Genomic DNA, 15,332 nt, shown 5'->3' with positions numbered 1-15,332 from the left:
AAAACAGCAGTCCTATGCAGTTTTGAAATCTGTCCATAACAGTTGCATTCCAAATGTAAATAAGGGGCATGGTATGACATGAACACTGTTGCAATGGTAGCAGAGTGTTTTGACAGTAGCAAATCACTTTTTAATTGTATCTAAAGATTACTCTGCAAGATATAACTTATATCAATGACTGAGTATTTTCTAGGTTTTAGGGGAGACCCTAATACCATAATAATAATCATTGGACAGAATGTTAAATTGTCTCCTAAATTATTATCCTTACACTCAAAGGTTAGAAACTCTACCAATTCTTATTAAAGAAGTTGCTTTGTACAAAACAAGGTGATTAATACAGAGACCAAAAACAGGTCAATGTGCAGAAAATATGATTCTGTGGAGTTTTCACATCTGCAGACCAAAGCTACATCACTCACACATCCACAAGTGTCAGAAATCATCACACAGAAAGGGGAAGACAGAAAGACTAAAGGAGCAATAGGTATTGGACATTTGTTGTACTACAGGACTTTCCAGCCATAACAGTTGCATTCCAAATGTAAGCTCATAGAACAGTGTCGATATGCACAAGATTAAGCCAGCCAAAGGCTCAGCAAAGTTAAGGAGGAGGAGTCTCATGGAGTGCGATCAGTAGGTAAGGAGCTTTTCTTTTCTTTCATTTTTATTTTTATTTTTTACTTATTCACTTTGCATCCTGTTCACTGCCCCCTCCCCCTGTCAGCCCCTCTCACAATACGCCCCCCCATCCTCCCCTCACTCAAGTGGGTGAGGACTCCCCTGGGTATCTCCCTCCCCACCTCCCCACCCTAGCACTTCAAATCAGTATGGAGCTTTTACAAAATGCTGATGCTGGAGAAGGAAGAGTCAGTGTATTTAAAGGATATAGCCCCTGAGGCTATTCATGTTCCAACAGTCAGTACTACACTCATGCGTGCTCTATAGACACGGGGAATTTTTAAAAAAGAGCACATAAAATTGAAAATAAAATACTGGGGGAGGGTTTTGAAGAACTTGAAAGAGAGGGAGAAGAGGTGGATTTGCTCAAAATTATTATATTCATGTAAGAGTTCTTAAATAATAAAAAGTTGTATCAAATCTTAAAAGATGAAGTACAATCCGAAGGTTGCTGTTATTCTAAATTGTTTTCTACAGCACTTAGAAGAGTTTGCTACCCCAGACATACTAAGATAAATGTGACACTTCTTAAAGAAATCCCAAAATTTTGTCTGTCTAGATCCTCCCCAAGAGCAGCAAATGCTTTAAACTGCTGAGCAAGCAATCTAGCCCCCAAATTATAATTTTACAAAGTAAAATAAAAACAGCCGAATGACAACTATTGTTCTTTCATTAAATTATTTATGTAAAAATGTGAATGAGACTAATGTCGACTAAAATTATTAAAGATGTTCTGATTATTTACTTGGGAATTAATTTGAGAGGTCAATCATTTACATGTCTATTTAAAAGAATATCTTTATTGTCATGCACTGTGTTATTCAAGTGAAAGCAATAACATTTAATACTGATAATTTTTAATATAGTGTGTGTACATTACTCTAGATTTAAACAAAAGTGATTGAAACGTAACAGCATGTGCAAGCTAGTTAATACCAAGCATTGTGAAGTTCACTGAAATCAGTGAAGAGAAGTCCAAATTATAGTGGCCTCCCATTAGAATAGAAGTGGGATCGATGGCTTTTGTTGTAAAAGAAGGTGCATAGAATTCTTAGGCAAATATATGGAACTAGAAAATATCATCCTGAGAGAGTTAACCCAATCACAAAAGAACACACATGGTATGTACTCACTGATAAGTGGATATTAGCCCCAAAACTCAGAGTACCCAAGATACAATCCATAGACCACATGAAGATCAAAAAGAAGGAAGACCAAAATGTAGATGCTTCAGTCCTTCTTAGAAGGGGGAATAGAATACTCACCAGAGGACATATGGAGACAAAGTGTGGAGCAGAGACTGAAAGAAAGGCCATCCAGAGGCTTCCCCACTTGGGGATCCATCCTATATACACTCAACAAATCCAGACACTACTGGGGATGCCAAAATGTGCATGCTAACAGGAGCTTGATATAGCTTGCCTTCTGAGAGGCTCTGCCAGAGCCTGACAAATGCAGAGGCAGACTCTCTCAGCCAACAATTGGACTAAGAATGGGGTCGCCAATTGAAGAATTAGAGAAAGAAGTGGAAGATCTTAAGGGGTTGGCAACCCCAAAGGGAGAACAACAATATCAACCAACCAGACACCCCAAAGCTCCTAGGGACTAAACCACTAAAAGGTACACATGGAGGGACCTATGGCTCCAGCCACATATGTAGCAGGAAACTGCTTTTTAGGGCATCAATGGGAGGAGTGGCCCTTGGTTCTGTGAAGGCTCAATGCCCAGATCAGGGGAATGCTAGAGTATGGAGGCGGGAGGAAGTGGGTAGGTGGGTGAGAGGGTACCCCCATAGAAGCAGGGGAAGGGGATGGGATAGGGGGCTTCCAGGGAGAAAACCAGGAAAAGGGATGACATTTAATGTAAACAAATAAAATATTCAATAAAAGAGGAGAAAAGTAGGAGGTTCATGAACATGATAAATCTGAGATGGGTGCAATTGAAACAGCCCATTACAGAAACATCTGAAGAGTATTCCAGATAACTGACTCTCAAGTAAAAAGACTCAGCAAATAAAAGTCTTGCTAATTTTTGGGAAGGATATGAATTTTCCATGAAAAAAGTTTGGACTCAGATTATTGTATATGAAAAGGAATGACCAAGTATGTGTTCAAATGGAAGGAGTATGAAAAATAAAAATTGTTCAATGTTCTTTGAACATGCTACATTTTTACTTTAAGTATCTAGAATGTTTTACTAGGAGACGAGAAACTCATCACTCCTATTTTGAATAACATCAATATGATGTTTATGTCAGAGCAGAGTTACTTACAAATACCATTAAAATAAATGTCATATGATGTTAAAGACTGTATAGCATGCACAATGTCCCAATGTCAATTATTATAATTGCTTTGTAGGCAAAGCAATAACAACAAAACAGTTGTGCTAATAATTTTTGGATACCTGTGGTCCCAGCACTGGTTAGGAAGAGAAAAGATGATCATACGTTAAAGATCATTCTTGGCTACACAGTGAGTCTGAGTCCAGCATGGGATGCATTAATACCTTGTCTCAAGGAGTTAGGAAAAGAAAAGGAAGAGATGGATGATGAACACAAGTACACGGAGGAGGAGGAGGAGGAGGAGGAGGAGGAGGAGGAGGAGGAGGAGGAGGAGGAGGAGGAGGAGGAGGAGGAGGAGGAGGAGGAAGAGATATGTCAGTCCACACACCAACTGTTCTCTTTCAATGCTGACAAAACAGAAATACATTTCCTGTGAGTCTTGAGAAACCATTTCATTCAGGACTTAGGAAACAAGTACTTGGGAAGAATGTTTGAGAATTTTACAACCACCTCATCAGTGGCCATGCACAAAAATTGTGTTGTCAGCATTCTACTTCGAGCCATCTCTATCAGAAAATGCAAAGATATCACTTGGCTTAGAAATATTGACTAACGTTTTGTTCCTGGAGATGTTATTATCCTAAGAATAAATCTGAACAGATTATGGGCAGAATGTGGGTTGTGATATACTCAATAGTCATCACAGTTGCACCCAAAGGAATATCCATTATGTGCTTCTGGGATCCTTGAGTAAAGCAGGTTTATTACCTCTGCCAATTTTCATGTATTTTCTGTTTGATACATATTCTTCTGTGAAGAAATCTTAGTCACAGTGAACGTTTCCACTCACATGGCTTGGTTCTCAAGTAAATAATTTATTTTGGCTCCATTCAATAAAAAGCTCATTTGATTCAATATAAGGTCCAGGAAATTATATATATTTCCCAATGAATTTTCTGAGAAGTTGTTAATTCTGAGTATTTAGGAGTTATGTTTTCTATGAAATTATTTTGGGTTAACATACTTAAAAATAAAGTAAGATATATAAAAATGTTTATGGCATTAGATATTATTTTACTGATAATAAGTCATAATGTAACTTAATTAAACATCAAAACTTTGGTAGACATTTTGAAAATAATGTAAATATACTTGTACATAAACAATGGCAGGAAAAATACCTTGACATTTCTCAAAATTAATTGATAACATTAGGATCAGCATCACACTTAGCCTTGAGGGCATAGTATATACTTTTTACACTATTAGAGCAGGCTCTGGATTCTATTCAGCCACTAAGTTCAACTGTTTCCTTGCACAGGGTCTTGAATTTTCAGTCTGTTACTACAAAGCAGATTCTAAGGCTCAGAGGACAGTACATCTTTAGGTCTGACCATATAGATGAGAAAGAGGGAGAGGGGGAGGGAGAGGAAGAGGAAGAGGGAAAGGGAGAGGGAGAAAGAGAGAGGGAGAAAGGGAGAGAGAGGGAAAGGGAGAAGGAGAAAGGGAGAGGGAGAAAGGGAGAGGGAGAAAAGGAGAGAGGGGGTAAGACATGGTGAGGGAGAGGGTGAGGGAGAGGAAGAGGGAAAGGGAGAGTGAGAGGGAAAGGGAGAGGAAGAGGGAAAGGGAGAGGGAGAGGGAGGATGAGAGAAAGGGAGAGGGGAAAAAGTAGAGGGAGAAAGGAGAGGGAGAAAGGGAAAGGTTAGGTGAGACTGGGTGAGGAAGAGGGAGAGGAAGAAAGGGAGAGGGAGACAGGGAGAGAGGGGGTGAGACTGGGTGAGGAAGAGGGAGAGGGAGAGAGAGGGAGAGGTGAATGTGTAGGAGTACACACATGCATGGAGGATGTAGTTCAACCTCAAGTACTGTCTTCCAGTCACTGTCCAACTTTTTCCAGGGAGATGTGGTTCTCTACCTTTTCTGCACTGGGATTAAAAGGCATCAAAGCAGCTTTTAAAAATTGAATCCAGGAAATCAAATGTGCATCTTCACACTTTCAAGGAAAACAACTTTACTGACTGAGGAATCTCACTAGTCCTCACTTTGTACTTACAGGATTCACATAAAATCATTCAATACAGCAAAACGAGCAAATAGATCTGAGGAACAAATAAACAATTCTTGATTATGAGCCAAGGGAATTTTAAAAGATTGCATTGAAACAACATAATTTTGTTAAAATAATAAAGTTGAAATACTAAAACTTTGAGCAGAAATTCTTACGGTTGTGTCATAGAGTTTCTATTGCTATGATAAAATGCCATGACCAAAAGCAATTTGAGCTGGAAATGCTTTACTTTTCTTATTCTTCCATATCTCAGTTCATCATAAAAGAATTCAGAAGAGGAACTCAAATTTGAAGGCAGAAGTTGATGTAGAGACCCAACAGTAAATAGGAAATAGATTGCAGTAGATAGGAAGAAATATAGAAACTGACAATTAGATCCTGTGCAGAAGTGAGAAAGCTTAAAACACTCAATCCTAAATAAGAAGGCTTCATCAGATCATTTCTTTGGGGGCTCATGAAACCCTTTAGAAGAAGAGTCTGAGAGACTGAAAGAGCCAGAGAGAGAGAGGACATCAAGGAAACAAAGGCTTTAAACCATGACCTTGTTTCCTTGTGTCTTGCTATCTTGTATACATAAAAACTGGAAGCCTGCTCAGGATTGCATAGGTATGCAACAGAAAGGAATTTTAACACTGACAGCAGAAGGAGACACGCCCCCTGCACTGTCCTTAACCAAGAAGCTGTCAGCATTTGTGGACCCCTCACAAATGAAAATTTGGGTTTCTCCAACAGGCTCTCACTAGGTATATCCCATGCTCCGTGACTCAACTATACCTAAAGAGATGGGATACCCTTAAGGATAAGCACCATACCAAGCAGGAGATGGCCAAGCCAAAACAAATTCAATGATTTTTTTTTCAGGACTCCATTGTCCACAATATAATATTTTTACTGATTATTTGGGAATTTCATAGCATAGCATCGCGCTTACTTCCCACCACCCATCCTTTTGACTCCCTTATACATGCGCACGCGCGCGCGCGCGCACACACACACACACACACACACACACACACAATTTATTTTGGCATATACTCAATGTTGCATGGTCAAATCCCAGCAGCTAGTGCCTTAAAAAAGCTGTGTTCTTCCCAGCAGGCACATGCCACCAGAAAACATCGACACTAATAATGGAGAGCTACACTTTAGCATCCTTGTCGCAATTTTTAAGACTTCTCTTTATGATTTTCTAGCAAGGCTGTTAATATGAGGAGGCATAGGGCTTGTCCTAGAAGCTTTCTATATTCCTCTTTTGAACTGTGAGTTTGCAGTCACTAATATCATTACAAAATAGCTCCTCTGCCCTTTACTGTCGGCAGTAGAGATCTTCCGCATGGTTTCTGTAAGAGCAAGGACCATGAGCATCCATATAGTCTCTGGTATGTGCCACAGATGTCATTCAGCCTGATCTCTGCTGTCACTACACTATAAACATCATCTTTGTTTATATATAAACAAAATTTAGGCTTCTCATACATTTGCTTTCCCAGAAATAAAAAACATTCTAAATAGTTCACATGTCATTGTCTTTTGCTCGTATAGAGTTGACCAAGTCATTTTGTATAGTATTAATATATTAAAAAGTAGGAGAAAGAGAAAAAAAGAAAGAGATTGAGGCAGAAGAAACAGAGGAAAGATCAGAGAAATATGAGGAGGAAGAAGAAAAAAGAGAAAGGGGAGAGATATGAATGGGGAAGTGACAAGAATAATTTGAATAAATATCAAAAATACATATGCCCATGTCAAAAATCTCAACTTAATTATATCTGAAAAATACACATCTTATATAATGCTAACAGGTTCCATACAGTAACAGCCAGGATATTTGGGGGATATTTTAACCCTTCCATATCTATTAACACTTTTATAAGTGTCTTTATTTAATAATTGTGTTAAATGAGCCTCTATGGTTTTTAGTGAGGCAACCCAATCACAGAAAAACACACATGGTATGCACTCATTGATTAGTGGCTATTAGCCCAAATGCTTGAATTACCCTAGATGCACAGAACACATGAAACTCAAGAAGAATGACCAAAATACTAATGCTTCACTCCTTCTTTAAAAGGGAAACAAGAAAGCCCTTGGCAGGGAATAGGGAGGCAAAGTTTAGAACAGAGGCAGAAGGAACGCCCATTCAGAGCCTGCCCCATATGTGGCCCATACATATACAGCCACCCAATTAGATAAGATGGATGAAGCAAAGAAGTGCAGGCTGACAGAAACCGGATGTAGATCTCTCCTGAGAGACACAGCCAGAATACAGCAAATACATAGGCGAATGCCAGCAGCAAACCACTGATGTGAGAACAGGACCCCCGTTGAAGGAATCTTAGAAAACACTGAAAGAGCTTGAAGAGGCTTGAGACCCCATATGAACAACAATGCCAAGCAACCAGAGCTTCCAGGGACTAAGCCACTACCCAAAGACTATACATGGACTGACCCTGGGCTCCAACCTCATAGGGAGCAATGAATAGCCTAGTGAGAGTACCAGTGGAAGGGGAAGCACTTGGTTCTGCCAAGACTGAAACCCCAGTGAACGGGATTGTTGGGGGGAGGGTGGTAATGGGGGGAGGATGGGGAGGGGAAGCCCATAGAGAAAGGGAGGAGGAGGGGTTAGGGAGATGTTGGCCCGGAAACTGGGAAGGGGAATAATAATCGAAATGTAAATAAGAAGTACTCATGTTAATAAAGAGAAAAAAAAAGTTACTAAAGCAAAACAAATCCACCTTTTAAGTGATCAAACTGAATACTGTCTTTGGATCAGTGATGTCTAGTTAAACATATTATTAGTAGTGATTGCAAAGACAAAGGTTCCAGCATCTGTGGCCAGATGTCAGAAATCTTTTGCCGTTCATTAAACAACAGAAAACACTAAAGTGATTAACCACAACCAATTTATGTTTTAAAATGGCCTATAAGGGATCAAAAAGCATAGATTTTAATTGATTACAACAGTGAAAGTAGGAAGCATAGGCAGTTGTGACAGACTTTCCAGACTTTAAAAAACAAAGAAAACAAGGAGGAATGAAAGAGAGCATATGTAAAGAACTGCATCAGCCAGTTCTATAATCTAATGTAGTTACCACATGTAGTGAATATCATGAAATCTCTAACAAAACAAGCAGATTTAAATCAATGCTTCATGTATAAAACAGTATCATCATCTTTACCTCTGGGGCAGTGCTTAGCTGAGATTATGCTATTTAAGTGGCCAAGGTTTAAAAGAAATAGATCCAGTTTGTTAGTTCACGATAAAACTGTGTGCCAAAGACACATGATTATTTCTCCCTGAGGAAAAGGGACATGTTGAACACATCCAAATTGTATAAATAGAAGTTTATAGAAGATACAGAGTATTTCTCATATTTGATATGTGTTCTGAGAACAATGGCTTTATTTTAACTTATCACAAAATGCCTATGCTAATTCAATTGATGCATTTAGAGGGCAAAATGTTAATGTAGAATTTTGACAGGGAACTAAAACTTAAAGTAGACATAGAGTTCTTTAAACATGGGTAATTTGGGGCCACCGTAATGATTTCTCTGCCTTCTTTTATTATGTTATATGAAAGAACACATTATTATTTGACTTCAATCCTTCATGCAGAGAGGTAGACCTGACATAAACCAAAACAATGTAATCTCTGAATACATATGACTGTAGTACTTAGAGAGGATAGGTTATCTAAAACTGAGAATCCTTCTGTAATGCTTCTGATTCTTGAGGCTCGTTTTTATATATTTATCATCCTCATAGGGTTTTTCATATTTTTGCATGTCTAATAAATAGATGAGGTTTTTGTTGTAACTATGAAGTTACGATTCAATTGTTGCAAATTTCTATGACATAGTATTTTTCATTACCCAAATAAGGTCAATCAGAATCAATGTGAAGGTAGTCAAGGGCTTCTTGGATAGCCAAGTGATGCAGTCAGTACCAAGACTATGGCAGAATGTAGGCAATATAATATAATAATGTAGATAATATTGTCAATTAAAACTAGAATTTCCTGCAAGGTTGGGATGAAGAGATGGTCCACAGTTACCAGTGCTTGCTATCCTTGTGGAGAAACCATGCCCAAATAGTGGCTTACAGATATACTTAGTTCCAGGATATCTAATATCCTTATTGGCCTTTCTCAGGTACCAAGAAGACAATATACTCACACACATAATTCATCTTAAACAACAATAACAGAACTATTAGCTACTTTGAACAAATTATAGGAATCTATTTGCCAGTCATTACTATTATTGCCTTTATCATTCCAGGTCCCTTTAAGTGTATTCCTAAAGCTCTTTATCAGGATTTTCAAGATAATTCTATACTCTAGGTTGATTGAATAACTTGTAGTCATTCAAAGAAGGACACAGGATGGACTCTATCTAGACTTTAAGACCTGGTATCATGAGGCTGTGTTCTTGACATTTTGATTTTTGAAATCTTGAGAAGCCACTCTGTGAAAAACTGTGACTCACAAGCAGATGAAAGACCATATGGATAAAAGGCAAACAAGTGTAGCTATCTCAGCTGAGCATGACCTGGATTAGTTAGGTCCCATATGAGAGTAGCTCACCATAAATACAGTGCATGAGGGCAAAATCCAAAGCATTGGACAGTAAAACATGTTTAAATCACATTCCACAGAGCCATTTGTGCTAGCATATAGATATTTTATATTTCAGGCAATCTAAAACTTTTGATTTAAGGTGATTTTGGTACAAGGAAGAGTAATTTAATAAAAAAATATGGTGATTGCCCTATATTGTGTGAAAAATATTTCTGACCTCTTTTTTGGTTATTGAAGAAGATGAAAAAAAGGATTCAAAGATTTATTTTTCTCAGTTTTACAAGAACATTTTACATAATTTTTTGATTTAGATACATGGAGACAGCATTGCAAATACATTTACTAAAATGAATTTATTAACACCAATCATACTTTTCTAAATACCAAGTTTGAAAATTAATACATTTAATAATAATGTTTCAAAAGATTAATTTTACATATTTATAAGAATTAAAGTTTCCATTTAAAGTAAAGGTTACTCTCACAACATCACCAATTGGTCATTCAAATAACATGGCTTGTACATATTCAAAGTTGTTTCATCTCAAGGGAGATATACAGTGCTAATATATTTATCAATATAATCTCATAATAATAGAACACTTTACCTGCACAAGAGTTTATGAGTGGCAGCAGAATTACCAGTTTCCATAGCAACCTCATCTCCACGTTCGAAGGTCAAAAATTTCTCCCATGCAATCAGCAGGAAAGAAGATTGTATCTTCTAGTCAGTATGTTCACAATCTATCTGAAGGAAAATAAATTGACAAACATGAGTGTCTTAATATGTATCCCAAATGATAAGTATTGATTATAATTATTAAGAACATATTATCAACATAAAGCAACATAAATGACTACTCAGTTTTTCACATTTTAGTTCACTTTTGGATTTATTAGGATAATATGTAATTTAATGCATAACATATGGATTAAATGTTCCACTAATTGGATTTTAAGTCTGTAATTTTAACTTTCAATAATTACGTTCCATCACACACACACACACACACACACACACACACACACACACACACACACAGATATACACAAGTTCATAGAAATCACAGATTTTCTAAGTATTCTATTAAAATTATTGAGAATATACTCATTATGATTCATTACCTTTCTTAAAGTTAATAGAACTCAAACCAATATTATTGTAAAATTTCTGTAAGAAATCCATGCCCAATGGCATTATCTTGCAGATAGGAGTTGTGCTTTTCCCAAGAGGTTACACCATAATTATTGCTAATTTATTTTGACATTTTAGCTATTCCATGATAAATGAAACCAAGAGAAGGTGCTAGCATGCCCTTTACTATAAATCTAATAAGAGATTTATAAACACTGATAAGCACATACAATTTTAGAATAGTCTCAATATAAACTCACCTTGTTCATTATAATAAAAACATTGGACATCAAATGAAACTTTTCGTGTAGCAGAACCATATTAAAGCACAAATAACTTAAGAAAGTATCTGAATACTCTATATAAAACTGAATAATAAAGTTTAAAAGTAAAGGCTTATGAAAATAGTGATTATATTCCACTTTATAAAAGTAAACTGTAAATGTTTACCTTAAAGATGAAAATCACAAACAGAAACTGCTCAATTCAATAAACAACACTGAGTTGGTGATGCTGATTATTACCTCAAAAGTGGTCTGATAGGCTTTGCATTTCATTTTCTCTTACACATTGCATATGTATTTATATATTCAGACGTGAATATCCAAATGAATTTAAAATCTTTGTTTCATAGACATTGCATAAAATAGCAACAAAATTAAACAAAAAAAAAATAAAACGAACAACAAAAAAATGAACAAACAACAAAACATCAAATAGGCTTGGAGAGTAGACTCAGAACTTGAGAGGACTGAGTGCTGTTCCAGAGGACTCCAGTTAATTGCCAACTCCTACACGGAAGCTCACTGTCTGTAATCTCAGTTCCAGGCACCCTGATGTCCTGCCCTCTCCTGGCCTCTGTGGGAAGTATGTGAAATGTGGCTACCTCAGCCGTGCTATCAGGTAAAAGTATACCCATACAATACATGAGATGTATCCTATGGGCAATATGCAAACCCTCGCACTATTAATGATATTCTATTATACTGGTAGACAGGAGCGTAGTATAACTGTCCACTGAGATGCTCCACCAGCAGCTGACTAAAACAGATAGAGCCAAACATTAGTTGGTGCACTTGAAGTCTTGTGAAACGGTGGAATGAATGAGAAACATGGAGGAATAGGGACCCCACAAGAAGACAAACAGAGTCAATTGACCTTCATCCTTAAGGGCTCCCAGAGACTGAACCACCAAAGAACAAACAAGGGCTGGATCTAGGTGCCCACACATACGCAGCAGATATGCACCTTGGCCTTCATGAGGGTCCCCCAACAATTGGTGTTGAGGCTGTCTCTGAATCTGTTCCCTGCCTGTGGAGCCTGTCTCCTTAACTGAACTGTCTTGTCTGATTTCAGTGGGAGAGGATATACCTAGACTTGCAGTGACTTGTGATGTCCGGGTGGGTGGTACCTAAGGGTACCTCACACTTCTCAGAAATGAAGGGGAGGGAGGAATGGGGGAAGGGGCCCTGTGAGAGTAAGGACTGGGAATAGAGGGGCGATGCAATCAGAATGCAAACCTTCAAAGAAAGAAAATGGAAAAAGTAACAACAAAAATAAAATGTAGCAAAAGTAAACCAAAAGCAAAAACTCGACAGAAATAAGCAGAAAAATCACAAAGAGCATTCCTAGTAAAAGATAGATAATCAATCCTGAGATACAGAATGTGATTGTAGCAGCTTCTGGGAGCTTCACCAGGTAGAATGTACATAGAAGGTGCATTAGAGTTTCAGGGAGGAGCCAAGGTCTGAATGGAGAAAGATGGCAGGGCTTTAAGAAAAGGGAAGAGTGTGAAGGCACAGGCTGAGTTGGTAAAGTCATGAGCCATGCCCAGCATGAGGTGCCAAAGAAGAGTGGTCTACGGGAGGGGGATAAATGCTCAAATACGGGAGACCTGTAGGTTTTCTTCTTGAGCATTTAGTCATGATTTAATTCAAATCTCTGCTACTCCAAGAAACTACAGTATTGGGGAGAATAAATGCTATAATTATTTAGATGAACTGAATTCTATTTTTATAACATCAAAGGGATGATTATTTTTAAATCTACAGTAGCAGATTTGAAGAAAAAGAAAAGCTTACCTCTATATAAACCTTGTTCCTCAAAAAAAATGTTCTACCTACTGGAATAGTAACATCATTTTTTAAAAAATAAAACAAATAATGTATCCTATTTTGACAGTATTTTGAAACTTTGAATCATTCACCCTCTCACTTCCAAAATCCTTGGGATAATATTCAAAATCAGATGCATTTAGAAACTTCTCTCTCCTTCTGCTTTATTTTCAAAGCATGGCCATGACAAAAATCTGTTTCCTAATCACTACACACACACTGTCTATTAAATGTAAAGACATTGTTTGATTTACATATAGTTCCCCTCAGATTCTACATAGTCCTTAAAATCTGCACACTACTAGCATAAACATATTTCCCTGTTTTCTTTGCCCAAATATCTGCATTCTCAAATGTCATGACAGAATTATTAATAGTACTTCTTTCTCCCAAAAGTCAAAGTTTACAAGATAAATTATATGGTCCACTTATTTCATGGATATTCATTATTTCTCCTACCAGGTTCTCTCATCCTTCTGTCGTGATTAAAGCTCTGCGGTTGTCTCTAGAGAAGCAGTACTCCTTATGTACTTCCAGTTTATAGAGTTGTAGCAGTACTGTCTCTGCCTCTTAGCTCCAGGAATCTATTTCTTTTGCTGCAGTGTGTTTTATAGAGAAATGCACACATCTTAACACCTAAATCAGTAACAAAGTCAAAGCATAATATTTCCATCATTTAAACTCAAAGAGGTGACCCCATAGGAAGATCAGTAGTCTTGACTAACCAGGACCCCTGAGATCTCTGACTCTGAACCACCAACCAGGCAGCATACACAAGCTGGTCTGAGACCTCCAACACATATACAGCAGAGGACTGCCTGGTCTGGCCTCAATGGGAGAAGAAGAGCTTAACCCTTGAGAGACCTAAAGCCCTAGGGAGTGGGGAGGTCTGGTAGGGGAGGAAGAATGGGATGAGGAACTGTGGGAGGGGAAACAGTGAGGGCATCCATGACTGGACTGTAAAAATTGAAAGTAATAATGATAAAAAAACTTCAAGTATCTTCATCGCATATAAAATGCTAACTCAGAGGTGTTACTATGACCTAGTCTGAAGTTGCATCTAACAGCACACAGTTCCCAATTTTAGGAATTTCTGCTAATACTAGGCAATGTTCATTTCCCTCATTAATCTTGAAGTGTGTTATAAAGGATATAAAATCAACTGTCTACCCTTCCTCCAAGAGAGTAGCTTCAAACAGCTCTCTACTTAAATACAGCTTTAATACACAAGGTTTCTATGATGCCAGCAGAATCTAGAGTCCCTTCTTATTAGGTATGCATGTTGTCTCCTGTCGTTCTAGCTTCCTGTTTCTTTGTCCTGATCTTACATTTACTTCTGTGAGTAAAAGATTTGCTTCTCATGCTTCCAACACTACAGAAATTTCCCCTTTCATCGAAACAACCTACAATAATACCTCAAATCAAAGAATCATAAAACAGTCAGCCACTCCTGTTCTCATGGAAATTTAAAATGCTTGAGCCACAAAATGATTATTTTGCCTAATCTTGCTTGTGATAAATGGTGGCTACTGATATTACAATGCACTAGTGTCTTTACTCTTCATCTTCAAATATTATATTATATTCATTATAATATTTTTTCCTTTAGATTATAACAATTTTCAATATATATAAGTAGAGAATTCTGCTCTGATGTATAGCCATGTAGTTATCAAAGGCACCATGTTAAAGGCAGAGTGCTTGTAAGGTAAACACTATGGATACTACTTCTATGATGATTTGTAAGTGAGTAAGAAGAAAGCATAGTTGTTGCTGAGAATATGCTAGGTATGTAACTGGCACTTGAACAGCTTAGCACCTGCTAAAAGGACTACAGCACATTCCACAACTGGCTTGTTTAACTGTGAAACGATTGTTCTTTGTTCATAATTGTGAGCTTCAAAAATTGAAGAATTTGACATAGAAATCACCTTCAAATTTCTTCTATCTTTTCCAGAGCTGCTTGACTCACATTCAGTGTATAATTTCATGGCAAATGCTGCCCTTTCCCATCTGATTGCTTATCATTATATGGTAATGAGGTCAAAGCCCGAAAGACATTTTATTTGCTATTGATTTATGAAGCCAGACTAAGTATTTATGCATCTTTTGCCTTTTGTAAAAGTTAAATTTGTAAAATTTAAGATTGTTCAGGATCCAGAAAATATTCTAGCTCAATAAAAGCTATCTGCTAGCAAAACTCTGGTATTTATTTACTCACAGAACCTAGGGTAGAAGTATTCACTGTATAAAATGTATGCTGGTCAATGGCCTGAAAGGCAATCATATGTTTCTAGAACCTTGAGATTACTTAAGGCCAAAGCAGTAAAGAAAGAAAGGTTATAATACAAACTTAACTTACAACAACATTTAGAGTCTTAAAAAGTTTTGTAAATGTGTCACCAGCATCTGACTTCAGGTGAGGGTTATAGGCCATGCAGTCTTTTAAATGGTATTTTGGATCAAAGAAGTAG

At 37.3% G+C, this 15,332-nt stretch overlaps 1 protein-coding gene across 2 annotated transcripts in view; it reads right to left on the bottom strand.

Moving 5' to 3' along the window:
• Cntn6 (contactin 6) overlaps positions 1–15,332 on the bottom strand; it is a 396,250-nt gene that overhangs the window by 303,027 nt on the left and 77,891 nt on the right. The window contains exon 2 of one of the 2 annotated variants that reach the window (XM_039107156.2): positions 10,218–10,353. In XM_039107156.2, the coding sequence (XP_038963084.1) occupies positions 10,218–10,272 (55 nt within the window). In that variant the 5' untranslated portion in view covers positions 10,273–10,353. Of the gene's footprint in view, positions 1–10,217; positions 10,358–15,332 lie in introns of both variants that reach the window. The other variant, NM_013225.2, reaches the window with a different exon arrangement.

This window comes from Rattus norvegicus, chromosome 4 (genome assembly GCF_036323735.1).
Source record: "Rattus norvegicus strain BN/NHsdMcwi chromosome 4, GRCr8, whole genome shotgun sequence".
Lineage (NCBI taxonomy): Eukaryota > Metazoa > Chordata > Mammalia > Rodentia > Muridae > Rattus > Rattus norvegicus.
Note: the sequence above shows the minus strand (reverse complement) of the source record. Positions and strands in the feature narration are given on the sequence as shown.